The 20304-nt window shown below is 35.2% G+C and overlaps 1 protein-coding gene across 1 annotated transcript in view; it reads right to left on the minus strand.

Annotated features, from left to right (window-relative positions):
- The window catches only part of LOC138696736 (long-chain fatty acid transport protein 4-like), a 69781-nt gene that overhangs the window by 42503 nt on the left and 6974 nt on the right, over positions 1-20304 (minus strand). Inside the window, exon 2 of the mRNA XM_069822085.1 lies at positions 12-162. Coding sequence (XP_069678186.1) covers positions 12-162 — 151 coding nt within the window. The remainder of the gene's footprint in view (positions 1-11; positions 163-20304) is intronic.

Consider the following 20304-nt stretch of genomic DNA (forward strand, 5'->3'; position numbering starts at 1 on the left):
ATGCAACACACCTCAGCAAAGGTCCACTGCCGCGTACTGTGCTTAAATGCCACTTTATTAGGATGTTTCTTCACCAATTTAGTGAAGACTTGTGGCACCGTCATGTTGCGATTTTCAAACCACCATAACAATATGGTGACTTTTGCGAAGCGGAATATTGCCCTGCAAAGAAGACATTGAAAAATATTGATTTACTTCAAACACAAAAATCTACAATCTTATTTGGTATTATTCAAATATTTTCACATATCCCTACATGGCATGTGGACTAAGTCAAACACTCCAAGCCATGCTTCCCTTGCAAATATTTACAAAAGCCGAACAGTTATACACGCAGTCACGCCTGGAAATTACTATTAAGTTGGTACAGAACTCCGCATTTTCAAACAAGTGCCGTAGCTTCTTTTGTAAAGATATACCAACCACACGATCATTTCTCATATTGTCCGTATCACTGTGATACAGACCGTCAGCTTTCAGAAATGGACACAAATAAATTGGAAATGTATTCTAGGGCAGAATGCACGGACACAAAGAGTCGCTTTGACGCCCATGGTCATGCAATTTAAAATTCTAGTAAAACTCATGGTATTCCTTTGTAAAAATCAACAGAACTTCCTGGTGTGAACAAGAGAATAGACAGTCGACTTTTCTTTCCGTAAAATCATGTTGAAATTCCGGAAAATTCACACGGAATATGTGAGGGGACAAGATGCTGCAGCATGTTTTCTCGGAAGAGTCTGTACCATTATTCAACCACTGATCCATAATTAACGCAATCACTTTGATTAATAATGCAGAAATCAACGGGTTATTAACGCATCGCATCACATTCCCAAGAAACCAAAATTCTGCAAACAAACGTTTCATTAAGAGACACTGCTTGACACCCGTTCAGTTCATCCTCTTTCTTACCATTTTAGAGTAAGTTTTCAACTACAACTAAAACTTACGGTTAAAAATAATACAAAGTGATCCTTATAAAACTAACACATTTATTTATTTCAACAAGAATGATGCTAACAACAGTTTGTTATACTTCAAATGCAGATTACCTATATTTGGTAATTATGTATGGAATTACAGGATGGGGTAGCTTATTTAAATCCAATTTTAATCCACTTTATTTATTACAGAAGAAAATAATTAAAATATGTCTTCATAAACCTATTGATTTTCCATCTCAAAAATTGTTTTTAGACTTTAATGTTCTTAACATAAGACAAATTTATTATATTGTATTAATGAAATCTATACTAATAATAAATCTGTAGCCGAAATTTTTCTGGTAATTTTCGATTTTCCAAAAATAATTGGTCCTAACATATATAATTAACCACCCTGAAACCGAAAATCGCTTTTTTGAAATTTTTGTTTGTATGTCTGTCTGTATGTTTGTTACCTTTTCACGCGATAATGACTGAACGGATTTCGATGAAAATTGGAATATAAATTAAGTTCGTTGTAACTTAGATTATAGGCTATATGGCATTCAAAATACATTATTTAAAAGGGGAGTTATAAGGGGGCCTGAATTAAATAAATCGAAATATCTCGCTTATTATTGATTTTTATGAAAAATGTTACATAACAAACATTTCTTTAAAAATCATTTCCGATAAGTTTTACTCTTTGAAAAATTTTGATAGGACTGATATTTAATAAGATAAATGAGTTTTAAAATTAAAATAACTGCCATCTAAGGCCATGTAATGAAATAAACAAATGACTCCGTCTATAAGGTGCCTTGGTCAACAAAAATCGAAACATAGCCTACAGAAAATGTTTCTGTGTTTGTATGAAGCAATATCGGAAGCTAAATTAACCGATTTGTATAATTAATTATTATTTCACCATTGGAACGTGTAGTTTCTCTGTATGGACATAATGCTATAATGTTATTACAGTAACTTCTGAGTGAATTGAGGACAGGTAAGATTAAAATAGCTTCTTATGCACAGAAAACGTGATAGGCTATTCTGTGTATTCGTTTCCTGTATTTCTTAAAATAATGTTTATCTCTGAGAATTAACGAACAACGAGTGTATTAATTTAATATGTAGTAATAATATGTTAGCTTAGCATTTCATTATTTTATAATCCAAATTTTAACTATGCTCAATTGAATCGAGTTAAAATACATAAAATACATATGCATTAAATGCAATGCAAAAAATTTGGGTAATGAGCCAAGCAGATTATGTTGCCCTGTTGTAAAATAAAATTTGTTCCTCCTGAGATTCAAGAGCCCCCATAACAAATTGAAAACTTACTTATCGGGGTACATCCGTTATCAACACACTTTTTATATAATATAATATAATATAATATAATATAATATAATATAATATAATATAATATAATATAATATAATATAATATAATATAATATAATATAATTTAATTTAAGTTATTTAAGTTATTTGAAGGGTTCAGAACCATAGTGGGCCAAGCGCCATTTACTGAATACGTAGAAAACAAGAGTTAAAATTAAGTTATTACCATAATTCAATGGAAACATATAACAAGTAAAATAAAGTATACACATTAAATGTAAATGATGTCAATGTTCATTGAACTGTGGATGCATGTAATAAAAATTAAGAAACATGTTAAAGGAATTGTCATTGCACCAAATGAGTGTTCTCTGGACCAAAATGATTCCATTTTAATTATTTAAATATAATTTAAATTACGGTAAGTAACATATTAAACGATTTATCCTTCTATCAAACACGAATATTCCCTGCATCAAATGTCCTATTTTAATTATGTAATTACTTTATATTTATTTCTAACGGGTGCAGCGGAGCGCACGGGTACGGCTAGTTCATATATAAAAATCGAAATAATTTTGAATTGTATTCTCATAGTTATGAAACAAAAAGTATGAATTCTTTAAGATTGTTCGAACCAAAATGCAACACAGCTATTTAATCATAGTAGTAATTTAGGCCCAAGAATATATAACAAATTTATATTTAAATATCCTAATCTTGTCAATTCTAATAGCTCTAGTATTAAATTCAAAAAGTTATTTATGGATTTCATAAAAACTGAAAATTGTAAATTTAAATTTATATATTCTTATTGTGCAGTAGACATAAGACAAACTGTATTATATACTGCTTAATTTCAATTCAGGAATCTGCCCCTGAGCACGAGTTCTACTCTTTCAGGGGCGAGCTAAAGTTTTTGTGTATACATTATATTTTATATTATAATTATTAGCAAAATAAATAAATAAATAAAAATAAATTAATTAATGAAAAGGACTTCTCATTGTATTACAGTGATTCAAACACTAATATCTAAGCTGTAAGAAGTAGAATCTAAAAAATAAGTATGATGATTTCGAATTTATCGTCAGTTTGTGCTTTTGATTTCAAATAAAGACTTGTTAATTTTATACAAAAGTGACATCCTATATCTTACGTTAATCGAACTGAATACTAAATCCGATAAAGACGATATGTTTAATAATGTAACTAGCAAACATACTCTTCATGACAATACAAATTAAAATTAAAATGAAGGTGACAAAATTCTGCGAGAGTTTGCATTTCTAAATAATATGGTCGTCCAACACAAGAATAGTCCTATAAAAAAACAGGGCTTTCACCTAACTCGAACTGTACATCAAATCGATGATGTTTTGATAAATGAGAGGAAAAATAAATGAAAGAAGATGTAATATCCATGAGATCCCAATAGAGATTCAAGCTACTCTCCCAATAGATATTCAAGCTAATCCTTACATAAAATTATAATAATACAGAAGTTAAGATTGTAAGAACAAATTAAGTACAATCGAAACAACGAAATGGAACAAATCAAACTTTCAAAATTCTACTAAAATTTAAGATTATACATCAGTATTACATATAACATTAAAATACTTTCCTGAAAATCTGGATAACCTATAACTCATTAATAAATTTTTTTCAGCTGAAACTGTAAAAGAAGTGATTCGAACTCAAGAGAAAGCACATAGAAATAAAATATCAGACAAAGACTGCAGAAAGAAAATCTAAGACAAAAATGATGAATAGAATAACTAAAGAAATATACTTATTCGTTAAAAAAAAAGAAACAAACAAACAAAATATGTAAAGATAAAAAGAAATAGTGGCTTAATAACTAAATGTTACAAACTGAAGAAAATCATAAAGCTCAAAATTAACACAACTTTTACGTCCACTTTAGTTGTCATCAAGTTCACCACGGTTTAGGTCTTAGAAGGCTAAAACCTCGTCCAATAGGACATGAAAAATTGTAAATTATGTTTTATTTAAAGATGCTCGCAACTACCGAGGTTGTATCAGTGTCACCGGTGTGCCAGAATTTTGTTCCGCAGAAGTTCTTTCACATGCCTGTAAATCTACTGACATGAGCCTGTCGCATTTAAGCACACTTAAATGCCATCGACCTGGGCCGAGATCGAACCCGCAACCTCGGGCACACAAGCCAGCACTCTACCAACTACGCCACCCAGGCCGACAATAGGACATGAAAAAAATAAAACAGGAGGAGGTGAGTGTTCCTACCTATATTAAGGCACGCAGGTAGACCTATGTTTATGTCAAAAACTGTCTTGCAATATTCCTCCGTAGATTTACACACATCTTGACGTAATTTACTGCGCTCAGCAAAGCAAGAAATATGATTGAATAACTTATTATGAGTGATGGCATCGGATTCATTGAAAAAAATGGAGACAGGTTATGTAGATAAGTTGTTAACTGATGTGTTTGTTCTTTTGTTTAATCAGATATGAATTATCGCTACATGTCGCCGTAAATAAGGAAATGAAATCTAGACGGGATACCCATATTTTAAGCTAACACAAAAACGGACAAATATACAAATTAAAATTATATATATGAAGAAAATATACGCCTGTTATATTATTTGAATGAAACATCATTTACCCGAAAATATTGCGTTTTCATGCTATCCTCCAAAATGCCCATCGAATATCAGACTACCCGAAAATCGAATAATTAGGTATCCGTCAAGTGGCAACCGTGGGAATAACTGAAGTCTTAAAAGGTGAATGACAGATAACATCGACTCATGCTTCCTTCTTATGACGTGATTCAGACTTTAGGACAAATTTTGTCTTAATCAAAGCGCGTGTATTACAACTCACGTACAGCTCTAGTTCAAAGTACAACTAGAACAACGCAAGTGCTGATGTCAACAAATTCAATGTAACAAAGGGAAACAAACTGTTCCATTTTTTAATAAGAGGTACAGCTTGGACTTTTCCTTTTGCTGGTGTTGAATGCAAGAATCAAACATTTTCAAGGATGGTTCTATCTTCGTCTTTAAGTACAATAAAAAATGAAAGGGTATCCTGCTCGTTGGATCGTTACAAATGGTCAAATTCACTTGGTTGACTGTCTTTTTAATAACGGAGTTGAAAGACAGTACTGATGATTTAGACCCCCATCAAATAATAAACGTAAGGGAATGCATTTTAATTTGCCTTTCTCTGATACAGCACTCCTCCTTTCAAGGTATGTTCAAAATTATACTATTAATTAAACGACGCGGCCGTCTTCATACTGTACTTGAACACGGTATGTAACACGAATTATATATTTGCGTGCTTATTACAGCCCAACTAATCCAATAAGAAGAAAAATGGTAGCTATCAGAAACTAATCACACCACATTGTTGACACTTGGAAACAAAGAAGTAAATTGTTGCTGATAACACTAGCCAACAAGTCTTAACTTCTTTGATAACCTTTATCTAAATTTGTGATTAAAATATAATTTGAGCAGCCGAAAACGTAAAAAAGAAACATCCAAATTGTCCTGTCGGGCTACATTTCTAAGTTAATCGATAGGTCTCCGTAATACGCCTTAATTTACATAAACGCAATTCATCTACCAAAAATTAGTTATTACTGAAAATACTCATTAAAAGCTACAAAAACAGGATTCTACACTTACAAGGTAAGGAAGGAACGCCCAATAAACAAAATAGTGGGGTTATGTAATTGGTGCCAGAAGTGTTTTTGTTGATTTATGGTAACCGCTAGACCGACGAATACGTCAGCAAGGGGTTTGGTGAGCTAGTACCTACTTTTCTGTCACCCTTAGAACTCGTTTTAGTTTCAATGGTCGTGGATCATAAAGCCATCTCGTTATGCGTGAGTGAGATTTTTATACAAGCAAAAGATTTTAGTGAAATTTTTATACAAGCAAAAGATTTTAATAGGAGACGTTAAGTACGTCAAATTCTTCAGAACCAAGGGCCCTCTGTCAATTTTTAGACTTATTTAACAATGTTGTTTCAACTACTACGTTATTTAGCGTCGATGAAATTAGTGATAGCGAGACGGTATTTGAAAAGATATAGCCGAGGTTTCGCTATGAGGTTACCTGACATTCGTCTTACAGTTGGGTAAAATCTCGGAAAGAAACTCAACTAGGTATTTAGCCAAAGGAAATACTGAACCCACGCCCGGGCGCAGCTTCGGATCGGAAGGCAAACGGATCGCCAGAGTTAAGGGCTTGGTTTTTCAGAACCGAAGCATAACAGGTGCAAGATGATAGGAAAAGAAAATGATACTATAAAAAAAGCTTAAATGGGAAGAAAGGGGGAATAGGATGAGGATTTACGACACGTAAAAGAACTCTATCTTTACTGTTTCTGGTCCAAGTTGAATTTCGAATCTAAATAACGTCTGTAGTTTGAAGTGTAGTTAAATAATAGTAATATGCGTTACAAGAGCGGTATGTTGATGTTTTCATGTTCGAGGAAAAGATTGAAAAAGCGAAACGTAGTTGAGCTTTTTTAATTTCCGAGAACATGAAAACAAACATACCGCTCGTGTATCGTACATTATTTTGTGCGAAGATCGTTTATTACATACCTGAAAGAGGAATTTCTAATTAGTTGCAATGAAATCTCCATCTTGGTTTCTGTTCAATGACGGCAACTTTGGAAAACAAATATATCTATCTTCAACATTGTTGCTATAAAATGTTTTCTGTGTTTACTATATTCCAGCAGGCCGTGATATACGTCTGTCTTTTTTTCCCCTCAGTCTATAAATGCGAACTTAAAACAAACGGTAAGGTTATGTAATGATTTATTTTTCATTTCAATATTTTAACAATATTATTTATATAACATATTGCAGTAATAACATCGGCATCTGGAATCTTGTTGATTTTTTCACGGCTTCCTTAATGTTACTTGCATTACAAATGTAGTAACTTTTGTGGTGTTGTAGAGTTTACTTAATTTTTGCAAATATTTAAAAACAATAATTAACAGTGCAATTTAGGTGAAATTGCAGTGGTAAACTTCCAATTTATAATTATTACTATGTTAAACGTTTCTAAAAATAATATGTTAAAAGCCTAAAGCAGTAAAATGAATATGGCTCTTAAGCGGTAAAAAGAGGGAAATTGTTATGTGTGTTACATTGGGAATACTGAATGTGGTATTTCACACTTACCGCGTATTGGTTTTGTGCGGAAAGCAAGCAAATACGCACGATCTCGCACAAATAACCACAACCACCACTACCAAGAACCAAGAGTCCTAAATAACCAAGTTTTCTAATTACGTTTCATGTTCTTAACATTTATTGTTCAGCAACAAATGTGAGAACAGATAAGTAGGCCTACATAATTTTTTTACGACTGTAAAAAGAACTATCGTTGTGCCTCAATGATTACAAGTTCGAGGATGTAGGCTACGCCACACAGACTTAATTTCAGCTGTGTGAACAGGATGCAGATGTGGATACGCGTAAGTGAGAGACACGGGACATCCACAATATACGGTATGCATGTTCAATCTACTGTCAATGCAGTGTAAATTAGCTTACGGGCTGCCTACAGCGAAGACCTGAAGGGACAGACACAGACAATATCATTAACCATTATTACTGCAATCTCATGCTTGTTTGGCAAAGTATGTCATGAACAATGTGCTTCTGACGTAGTATTTCATAAGAAAGTTGTGACCTTTCTAGACAAGTTCAAAACCAAATAAAAAAATAGTCTGCAATACTTAGGGACCTCTTCTGATTCTAGGCCAGCGCTGATCAAAGCGGGTGTCGTGATTACATCGTGTGATTACAGACTTTCAAACGGGTACGAGAAGTTTCCTGTACATTGCTGTGTGTTTCATTCACGTAGTGAAGTCAAACAGTGGCGGTATCATGTCGCTCTACAAACTCTGTCTCTAAAAGCAGTAAAAGGTGGTTTCGTATAGAATGAGAAATAGAACTTTTCTGTTGTTCTGTCGGACAAAATGTAATATATTTACTTTACTCAACGGTTCAATTAGGAGTATATAGAAACATTCATTGCCACGCTGTATAATGTATTATTATTATTATTATTATTACTGACCACTAAGTATGTGTTTCTATAATTCTTCTGTGCGTGCATGAATATTGATATTTTTCTATCTTCTCCCTAGAAGGATAAAATTATTAGGTTTTATCTTAATTTTAATCTTCTTAATCTTTAGATGAGTGTAACTATTTATTAGTTATTCTCTTAACAGCCTAATAATATTGTAGAAAAACGGGTTCAATATTATGTGCCAACGAACTGTGAAACGTCAGGAATTGACATGTCTTAAATCATAGCCAGGAAGAGAAAGATGACATAAATAAATGTAAGGAAGTCAGGTACCTAATGGGGTTTGAAATATCTCGTGCTTTAAAGCCTTTTAATAGAACAGAATTTCTCAAAAGAATAATGATTGAAATAGCTTAAATAACTTGTCCATAAAAAGTTTTTAATTTTGAAAAATTACTAATTTCTCGACCAAATATCGAGAGAAGAATTTTGAAAATTCCTGATTATATTAAAGAGGAAGGTTAAAAAAAAAGAAGCAAGAAAAATCGTATAGGCTATTATTCACTGGCTCTTTTCTTTATTGGGTTATTTTACGACGCTGTATCAACATCTAGGTTATTTAGCGTCTGAATTATATGAAGGTGATAATGCCGGTGAAATGAGTCCGGGGTCCAGCACCGAAAGTTACCCAGCATTTGCTCGTATTGGGTTGAGGGAAAACCCCGGAAAAAACCTCAACCAGGTAACTTGCCCCGACCGGGATTCGAACACGGGCCACCTGGTTTCGCAGCCAGACGCGCTGACCGCTACTCGACAGGTGTGGACCACTGGCTCTTGATGACAGCAGTGACATTACTGACACAGCAAAGCTTGAGATTTTTTCACAATTTCATGGTCGTTACACGGGGTATGTTTTCCCTCCTGAATATTGTCTAACCACACATCTAACACGCTGGATTATAATGAAATCAAAGTTAAATACGAAAATCTTGGAGTTGAATGGCTTAACGATCATGATGGATTTTAAATTGTCAATACTGCCCGTAGCCTACAGCTTTTTCACAAGCGAACATAAAAGGCTGGTTGGCTGCCGCTTCCATTTCATTCAAATCATTTGGAGGCATGTTAACGACCTCGGACCCCTTCGGGAATATGAATAAATTGAGAACAATATTCGGCGAGATGTAATTGCTCTTATGGCTCTTTGATTTGGCTCAATTGAAGGCAATGCAGAAGTTTTCAATGACATTACTGAAAACAGAGATGAGCGTATTGGCGACCTGGTTACACATTTGGATGTGTATTAAATCAGGGGTGCTGAGCATGCGCAATATGTTACAGTTTTATATTAAACATTTCATAGTGTATTCTGGGAAAGCGATTAATTTAATTCCGAATGTGCTCAGTTAATTTAAGAGAGCAGTGTATTATGATAATAACTGATTGAAATAATTTTAGTTTTGTCTTTTTAATGTGGAGAAATCTGATCCAAATAAATGTTAACTTTTCGTTCTGCAAAGGAATTTTACAATGTTATATTTGTTCGCATCAAATTTCTGCACATTTAAAGGACAAAACTTAAATTCTTTCAATCATTTATTATCATAATCCAATGCTCTATTAAACTCACTGAGCACATTAGGAATTCAATCCATGGCTTTCCCAAAATACGCTATGAAATGTTTCATATAAAACTATTTAATCTCGAAAAGGAAGCAAAAACGAGCAAAATTTTATTCAACTTTCTTGTTTGAAATATCTCTACGAATAATCACCTGAAATTAACGGTTCACCCCGTATATTTCCATTATAGAATACAATAATTATACCGGTATAAAATAGTGTTAAATGAATAATATTCTCCGTTTGTTGTGTGCAAGGTCGCCTTAAATACACAGAGTCATTTGTTTTCATTTCATTATAGCCTATTAGTCTAAGGCGGCAATGATAAAACGTATTATTTTAAAACTCGTGTATCTCGTTAAGTATCAGTCCTATCGAAATTTTTCATAGAATGAAACTTATCGGAAACCATTTTTAAAGAAACGTTTGTTATGTAACATTTTCCATGAAAATCAATAATAAGCTAGATATTTCGACTTATTTCAGGGCCCTTATAATCCCCCTTTTAATAAAGTATTTTGAATACCATATAGCCTAAAATCTAAGTTAGAAAAAACTTAATTTATATTCAAATTTTCATAAAATTCGGTTCAGACATTATCGAGTGAAAAGGTAACAAACATCCAGACAGACAAACAAACAAAAATGTCAAAACTCGATTTTTGATCTCAAGGTGGTTAATTATACACGTTAACACCAATTATTCTTGAAAAATCGAAAATTACCAGAAAAATTTTGGTTACAGATTTATTAATAGTATACATAATAATAATAATAATAATAATAATAATAATAATAATAATAATAATAATAATACCGTATTTACTCGAAAATAAGACTCCCATTTTTACCAGATTTTTGTCTTTAAATTTGGAAGGGTCTTATATTCGCATCGGGTCTTAAATTCGAGTGTATAGAAATATGAAAATTCAATTTGAGAACGTATATTGCAACCAGGTAAAGATTATTGTACTGTACTAACACAGACTAAATCTAAAGATATTTAGATGTTTAAACTTACATTACTGGGTACCGCACAATGCGCTTGAAAGCAGTATGCCACTCAAGCACAAGACTACCAATAGTTACTGATTTTATTAGTTGTAATACTGAAAGGCATGATCAGGTAGAAAGGATAAACGGAACGGCCAGCTTCCACACGCCTGCGATCTCATTGTTTTCGCTAAAAGTTACTGAAAGACGCGGTTATATAGTAAAGCCTGGTTCAGACGGTGCGTGTTTCTGTGATGGATTCCAAGGTGGCTGAGCGGATGGGTCGACTGCGTGCCGACTGGCTGGCTCCCGTGTTGCCTACGGTGATGGTAGTTGTTCACACGAAGCTGGCTCTTTTCACAGTTCAAATTGGAAAATCATCTGCTGTTTCATCTGTTGCCAACACTCATGGTCAAAAAGAAACTAAACCGTCAGTGGAAAACAACTAAAGTCCTACATTATCGGTAGTAAATGTCGTAATAAAGTAATTAAGCCATAAGTGCAAAACAGCTAAAGTCCAATATTTAATTGTTGTTTCTTAGAAACTAAAGAATATAGAAAAAACAGGTTTAGTTGGAAAACAACGAACATGGCGACATGGTTTCAGTGGTGATATCAGTCTACTATATACAGTCGCGAAGCTCAATATGTAGTAAAAATGCAAACATGGGTAGTTGCCCACCACTAGGATCGCTACTATCGCCTCATCATCGCAGATCTCTCTCCTAGTAGACGACAAAATATTGTGACAGCGACGTGAGATTCGAACTCACGACCAGGGTCCCGCAAGAGAGCAGATCGCGCGGGCTCCACGGAGCATTGAGGGACGGCGCGCGGCGGAGAGGAGGGGAAAGGGCCAACGCGACGAGGGGAGAGTGCGCGCGCAGCTGCTACGTGCGGAGTTAAAGGGGGACGGACCCTCCCGACTCTTCGAGAAGTCCGTCGAAGTGGAAAGATCGCGAATTCGAACTTTCTAGGCTACGTCGCTGTGCTATAAAAGAAGAAACGCCAGCGAACTCGGGCAGTTTTTCAGTTTCAGTTGATTAGTCAGCCAGTCAGTGAGTAAGCCAGAGCAAGCAAGCCAGTCTTGTGTACCGGAGTTCGGCTCGAGTGTGCGTCCGCAACTGTGTCAGCATCCGAAGGCCTGAGTTCGAGTGCAGTGGACCGCAGTTGGAGGGACCTGAGTTCGAGTGCAGTGGACCGCAGTTGGAGGGGCCCGAGTTCGAGTACAGTGAACTGTCTCTGAAGGTCTGTGGTTAGAGATACTGTGAACTCGAGTGGCTGAGCTAGAAGAACTGTGAATTGAGAACTGATAGTTCTGATTTGTAAATAGTGCTTTGTAAATATTAGTTAAGATTAACAGTTCATTGTTGTTCGTAATAGTCCAAGTAAATTGTCATTGCCGTCAGTGGAGTGCTATAACGAACACTGTGTTGAGTGAAAATCCTATTGTTGACGAGAGCGTTTAAGGTGAATTGTAGAAAGGAATTATTGTTGGAAGAATAAAATCCTATTGTTGAGTTGAAATAAATTCACAATATGTTACACTTTCGTTGTCGTGTTCTTTTGGAAATATTAACACCTTCCTTCCATTATTGAAATATTAAATGCATTTAATTTATTATTTTAATGAAGTATATTAAATTCCACCATAAACTCAAAGATACCTGCAAGAAATAGGTTAATATTATTTTTTGTTTGTGCAGAACGAACTGAAATTTACTATAATCGCTTCACTCATTCAAGATTATAGCGATAATTAACTATGAAACCAATAAATATTAATTTGCATTTCCCTTTACAACAATAATAATGGAAATATGAATTAATGGAGTAACTTACGTGTACCGGTACTTGTAGTGTAGGCTTACGTAGTTAACAAAGTGGGATGAGGTTAAGCAATAATAATCACACCAGAATTGGAAATAAAACGTGATCAATAAATTTTATTGTAACAGACTTTTTCTACGTCTCTAGTAAAGTAACAAATAAAAATAACAACAAAATTAACAGCTATAATTAAAAACATCCTTTGAAAAAAAAAAGTAGGCCTAAGCAATAATAATCCCACCAGAATTGGAAATAAAACGTGTTCAATAAATTTCATTAAAACAAACTTAATTTTTCTATGTCTCTAGTAAAATATTATTACTCCAATTATTGTATTTTAGCCATTAACATTTTCATTACAACCAATAACGAACATTTCACAAGCATCAATGTGAAATACGTAACGAGCTAGCACTCGATGGAAATACGACACAGTCCAAAGTCGACCGTGGACAGTCTATTGTTTCTAGTTGCTAACCGCTTGGAGCGCTTTATCACGAGATTTGCAAAAAATCACCTCAAGCTTCGCGACTGTATATAGTAGACTGTGGTGATATCATATGATCATCTTTGGTTTCCAACCTGCAAACCATCACGAAAAATAGCAAGGAACCTACCCTCGAAATCCAGCAAGCTAGCCATCCATCCACGGAGCCACCAGAGTGCATTAATTCCGATGAGTGACCACGCAGGCGACCCATCCGCGCAGCCACCTTGGCATCCATCACAGAAACACGCACCGTCTGAACCGGGCTTAAGACTATACTGAAAGACGGTGAAGTCTGTTCTTGGACTGAACCTAACGGTATTCCACATAATGTTCTCTATTGCCTTAGGGATCTATTGTATTCTCTTGACAACGATTTTCTGAAAAACTTATGTGCAGTTTTCCTGACTTAGAATACGGCATTAGAATTCTATTACAGGTATTTTATGGGTCTAATATTCGCATACAAAATATTTTTATAAAACAATAGGCCTACTTTAAAAAATTGGTATGGTCTTATTTTCAAGTAGGTAACACGATAATAATAATAATAATAATAATAATAATAATAATAATAATAATAATAATAATAATATTTCAATTCTGTTTTCTGTTGCAGCCAATCAGATATGAAACCCTGTCTATGGACCGATAGAGATCATGTGTGCACTATCAGGTAGTCGTACACACCTGGGGCGGCAGAAGAGTGGTGGAATGAATTGGCAGTAGAAACAGAAATACTCTGTGAAAACCTGCCCCAGAGTAGCTTTGTACATCACAAATTTCATTAGCATTGCCGGGATCGAATCCCTACCACCTCAGTGAAAGGCCGTTGTCTAGCCGACGAAGTCACGGCTCCGCTCTTACATAATAATTGTGAATGTTTTAACGTCTAAGACAAGGACGTCTGTAATCAGTAATTCATTAGCCTCGACGATAGGATAGCAAATGAAAATGACAAAATACAGCACAGTTTAAATTTATCGTAGGTGAACATTCACCGGTAAATTTAGTTTGGAATTTATTTCCTCATTCAGAGACAGGTTTTTTTTGAGTTCAATATCTACAATAGGTCTTCCGGGCTTAATTGTCCCCATGTCACGCTAATTATTTATTAGGCACTTTCTCATCTACACAAGGTGTAAATGAATAGACATTGCAAGATTTCGCGTTGTTTTTAGAGAAAACAGAGTAGGTATAATTTTAATAATTATGAGACACGCCGGCGCCGTTTCTGTGCTGCAAGCCATCATGTGTGGTCACCACATCGTTAACATTGGTTATCGAACCTCAACAATGGTAACAGTCGAACCTTAATAGAACGATTTTCTATATACGTACTTGAAAAAAACCACTACAAAAGGGCTTAACCATCGGCGTAGCTCAAGCGGCAGGAGCGTTTGTCTGCTGACTCGGAGTTGCGCTCGGGCGTGGGTTCGAGTCCCGCTAGGACTGATTACCTGGTTGGGTTTTTTCCGAGATTTTACCGAACTGTAAGGTGAATGTCAGATAATCTATGGCAAATCCTCGGCCTCATTCCAACGACGCTAAATAAACGTTAATAGTTGTCATAAAAGGTAAAGGTATCCCCGTAACATGCCATGAAGGCACTTGGGGGGGCATGGAGGTAGAGCCCCATGCTTTCCATGACCTCGGCACTAGAATGAGGTGGTGTGGTCGGCACCACGCTCTGACCGCCTTTTACCCCCGGGAAAGACCCGGTACTCAATTTTATAGAAGGCTGAGTGAACCTTGGGGCCATTCTGAAAGTTTGGCAACGAGAAAAAATCCTGTCACCACCCCGGACCTTCCAGTCCGTAGCCAGCTACTCTACCAACTGAGCTACCCTAGCTCGTTAAATAACAAATAAAAAAAATACCGAATAAAAGGGCTTGTCTAGTATTTAATAAAAACTTGGAATAGTGCATATCGTGCATAGATTGGTAGTAGTTCATTTCTGTTAAGCCTCTTATTGTTTGGCTTATTGATTTTACTCTGCATTCACCCCGCAAAATACAGTATTTTTCACGGATTTTGCCACAAAGTTCGCACAAGGGGTTGTAATTCTTCAAGTTCCTATATATAAAACATGAACATTCAAAGAGGATGAAGAAGAAGAAAAGCTTGAAAAGATTTTTTTGATGCGGCCAAGTAGCTAAGTTGAAGTAGCAACTGGCTACGGACTGGATGGTCCCGGCTTCAATTACGGGAGACTATAAAACTTCCCTTAACGGCCTTGGGATCCATTCAGCTGCGGCTTTCAGGGAGTATAAGGCAGTCGACAATATCACCTCATTCTACTACCGAGATCATAAAAGCACGGAGCTTTACTTCCATGGCCCCCATGCGTTTTCATGACGTATTAAGAGAATATTTTTACCTAAACAGATTTTTTGTCAGATTTCAAACTTGATTAGTATCTACATATGTTTGCCTTGCAGACCTAACAGAAAAAAAAACATGTCTATAATGAATAACAAACTTTAAATCATTATCCACAACAAATGCGACTTTGTGTCGTCCTGCTAATCCTCCATGCACAAATCTTTCAACCAACGTGATACCGTGGAAACCAAAGGTTAAAGCTATAAGATACCTTGGAGTGCACTTAGATCGCCGTCTATCATGGAAACATCATATCAACAACAAACTTAAATTGGCCTACTCAAGACTCACTAAATTATATCCGCTCCTCAACAAGAAATCATCTCTAAAGCTACAAAATTGCATGCAACTTTGCACATCTCTATTACGACCTCTACTGCTTTACGCCTGGTCTTGTCTGGGGAGGAGTTGCAGTAAGTGAAATAAAACACGTTCAGTCATCAAAAACAAAGTCCTATGAATTTCACTCAATGCTCCTTGGTTTGTCCGTAACAGCAAACTACACAGAGAAACTGGTATTGACACAATCAAACAGTTTATTTATTCACAAGCTAAGAAGTTCTACAACAACCTAGAAAATGTTCCAGGCGCCGCCCACTATTCTCTCGAAAGAAAGTCCACATTTCTCACCAGAATCAAGAGCCGACTTCCAATGGACCTCATATTATAATCAAAATTTATAATCACACAGCCTCAGATGTATATAATTTATTAACAATTTTCTGTTCATTGAGGAACTCAATCTAGGCTGCCCTCAATTCTGTCACCCCAGATCACATACATAACAGATTGCTCATCTCTATGTTAAAATCGGTATTACTTTGAAGAGAACAACCGCCAGGATCGCCACCCTTCCGCCGTAAACGAACACAAGATGGCAATACAGTCGCTAATGCAATTCAAATGGGACTTATGACGTGACTCCTTATGTCTTATGTAACAACTAGGTGGCACCATAGGAAACCTGACAAAAGTTGTTAGTCAAAGCCTGTAAGGCCGAGCAATCTGTGTATATAATATGATCTAGGCTTATTGTATTTATATTTTATTTAGAACTGGTCTGTATAGCGCTAAACGCGCTGATCGATCAATAAATTATTTTAAAAAATCATTATCTGCAAAACGATGCGTAGCAAACAAGTGAAACAATTAATAACACTTAAACATATTTCTATCTAATCTCCTTAACCTGGCAGACTCTTAGTTATTTTAAGCATCCAGATTTTGATAACAATTTGATAACGGTAATTACTGAAGTAAACGTTTCGGTTTCTGTAACATTTGTGCAGTGCACAACTGTAATGAACGGCTATGATTCCTTCTGTCGCTTACACTTTATCCCCCCCCCCCTTATAAACCTTTTTTTTCTGGCAACATTTGGAAAACTAAGCCATTTTCGTCAGTATAGAAGATCTCTCTCCCTGTTCTCCCCCCCCCCTCTCTCTCTCTTTAAGATTCCTCTCACTTCATTTACACGCCAAGAATCAGATCTATAAAAGCAGACTTTTCTTCCCGGGTCGATCAGAGGACCTCATATAAGAATTTCGTTTCAGTGTTCACTAAGAACCAAGGATTCTGTAAACAAATGGACTGGAAAATGATCACTGTTGTAAAGGGGTCTTCTACACTTGCTTTATTGCCGTAACGAGGTGCATTTGATATAAAAAGATAAGGAAACGCGTCAGAATCATTAAAAAATTATCGCATTTTCTGCGTTTAGTGTTATATCGGTCTTCGTTAAATGGAAATTTAAGTATCCATTCAATTTGAGCAGTTTGGACTTTTTTCATTGCTAGTTGTCAAAAAAATATAAACACAACGTTTCGAAGAGTGGCTCCGTCTTTAGGTGAAAAACTTACTCTGGGGATCGTTACAAATAGCTAGCCTGTCTGACTGATAAGTAATAAGTAGGGACAGGATTTATAGGTTTTTACCTTTTTTTTTTTTTCTGAACTCACAATTTCTTAGATAATTTTCATGGTCATAAGAGTCATATACAGTAGAACTTGGTTATAGCGACCTCGTTTTATGCGACACCTCGCCTATAACGTCAAAGATTCTGTGGTCCCAACTAATTTCCCAAAAGACATAAGCTTTTCTACCTTGCTTAATACAACAAACGTATATGCGTCTACCTCGCATATAACGTCATTTTCAACCTCAGTTTGGAATACGATTTTCTAAGAACCAAAGTTTTTTAAGATATATTTTGTTGAAATCTGGTAACCTGGCAAATTCTTTACTGTCTCCTTCTGCCATAGACCCCTGAAATGCAGGCAGATTCCCCACCCCATTGTAACCCACCCGGATTCATGTGGCTGCTTGCGATCAATTTCGATAGGAAGTTTCACTAAATGGACGCATTTTAACATTGGAAGAAAAAGTTAAAGTGATTCATCAAATTGAGAATGGAATTAAAAAAATCTTACATGTATCGTGAGTTTGGCCTAGTTAATTTCACAATCCAAACGATTTGGAAGAGCAAGGATAAAATTGTTGCTGCATTTGAACAGAATGGATCGAAGCTCGAGGAGGGAGCAATGAAATTGTAACTGAAATTATGAACATACTCGTAGAAAGTAATTTAGAAAGTGTGTATTCGGCAAGTAGGAGACAACAGAGTAAAATGCCTGATTACTTGACTCCTAAGTAAAGAAGTTTAGTGAGTACAGAACAAACTGTTTTACTACAGAATACTGTATTTATAATTGTACCTGTATTTTATTATGTTCATGGTAGACTTAAAAGTGGATACATAATTCTAAAATAAGCCTAATTAAGTTTGTTATTTTTCATTTCCCACCTCACTAGACTGATAATACTAATCTCGGTTACTACGACATTCGTTTATAGCAACATAATTCTTAAGGTACCTTGGATGTCGTTATAACCAAGTTCTACTGTATATCACTTCTGTTGAACCTAAAAAAAATCTAAATTGGACCTTAAGAACTAGAAAAACCTAAACCATAATTAATATGTATTTTTCTATATTTATTGTGTTTTATATAAATATATTCAGAAATTTCAATACATCTTATAATTTTTATGCTCTTCTGCACTGGAGAAAGCGACCTAATTTACGGTATATATATATATATATATATATATATATATATATATATATATATATATACACACACACACACACACACACACACACACACACACACACACACATATTATCTCTTCAGTCTTTTGTTGGTTTGGATAAAATGGTTAACAGGAAATTTCGTCTTTCTTTGTATAGCGGGCCGTCCTTCTGAGGCTTCATTCTATCAAGGGCACTGATTGGGACTGCATTTACTGTGTTTTGGAATTTCCACTGACTGCAGATAGGATATGGTAGTAGAAGGCATGTAGAAGGATATGAAGTGACTGAAGAACTTTCTTTTCAGGTGAATGAACAGCGAAAAAGTCGTATTATTGAAATTCGTGAAGTTTTCAGGCATGTTCCCAGATAGACGAATGTGATCTTGCGTGTTCGGGTACAAGCTGTGAACTTTTCTGAGGTCTGTGTCTAGTGTGTCTTATTCTGGTGTTTCTGGTGTTTACATTGAATTTTTATATTTTGTGTTTTGTTAAGCTATGCCACAAGTGAAATCGCATTTATTACAATAGATTGGAAATGATTCCAACTTTACCACCGAGAAGAAAGTTATGTTATTTAAAACTGACTGTAAGCGTACATTTTTGACAATCAGACAAATTTTTGCGACCCCTTTCACAGTTTGGGCAAAAAACCTAAAACGAAACCTAGTCCACCTAATCCAATAACCTACAATGGACTTCTTAAAACCCTAAAAATCCGGTCCTAGTAATAAGTATATCGCCGCTGCGCCTCCAAAATCAGCTGTGTTTTTTTTAAGATTTTGCAGGAGAAAGAAAAAAGCATTGTCAATTTTAATTCTCTTGATATTCAAAACTACTTTCGGTATATTTTCATCATTTATTATGTTATGATTGAAATTATACCGAAAATAGATTTGAAAATAAAGGGACTTAAAAGTGACGTCTTTTTCTTTCTCTTGCATAATCTTATTCAAAACACATAGCAGATTTTGGAGGCACACCGACGATACCATTTAATGGCATCATTTATTTATCAAAACAGATTTTTGAAGCTTAAGTGGTGAACGCATGCTTGCTCTGACAATATTGCTGGGCAACATTGCAGCAGTCTGAAGACTTGCTATTGATTGTAGACATAAGTTTCAGCAGCCAACTGCTTTTCAATAACATATTCGCTTTAGTTCACTTATTCCATAACTGATTTTTAAAACAAAATGTGTAGACACTCAAGTTCTCTCTCGATAGCCATGGCCCGCTCCTGGAATTCACTGCAGCTGGAAATCAGGGGTAGTTTTAATCCTCAGTTGTTTAAAATTAGGTTATTTAGAAATATTTTAAATGCACATAATTAGTTTTTTTGGAGGTATAATTTTTATTTTTTATTGTTATAATTTTTGTTAATATAGTCATTACTTTAATATTAAACATTTTATTAATTTCTCCTACAGAATAATATCTGTAATATTGACAATTAATATTTGAGGAGAAAAATTCGCTCCGGCGCCGGGGATCGAACCCGGGTTCTTGGTTATACGTACCAAGCGCTCTGACCACTGAAATACGCCGAATTCAATC

The sequence above is a fragment of the Periplaneta americana genome, chromosome 3 (assembly GCF_040183065.1).
Source record: "Periplaneta americana isolate PAMFEO1 chromosome 3, P.americana_PAMFEO1_priV1, whole genome shotgun sequence".
Taxonomy (NCBI): domain Eukaryota; kingdom Metazoa; phylum Arthropoda; class Insecta; order Blattodea; family Blattidae; genus Periplaneta; species Periplaneta americana.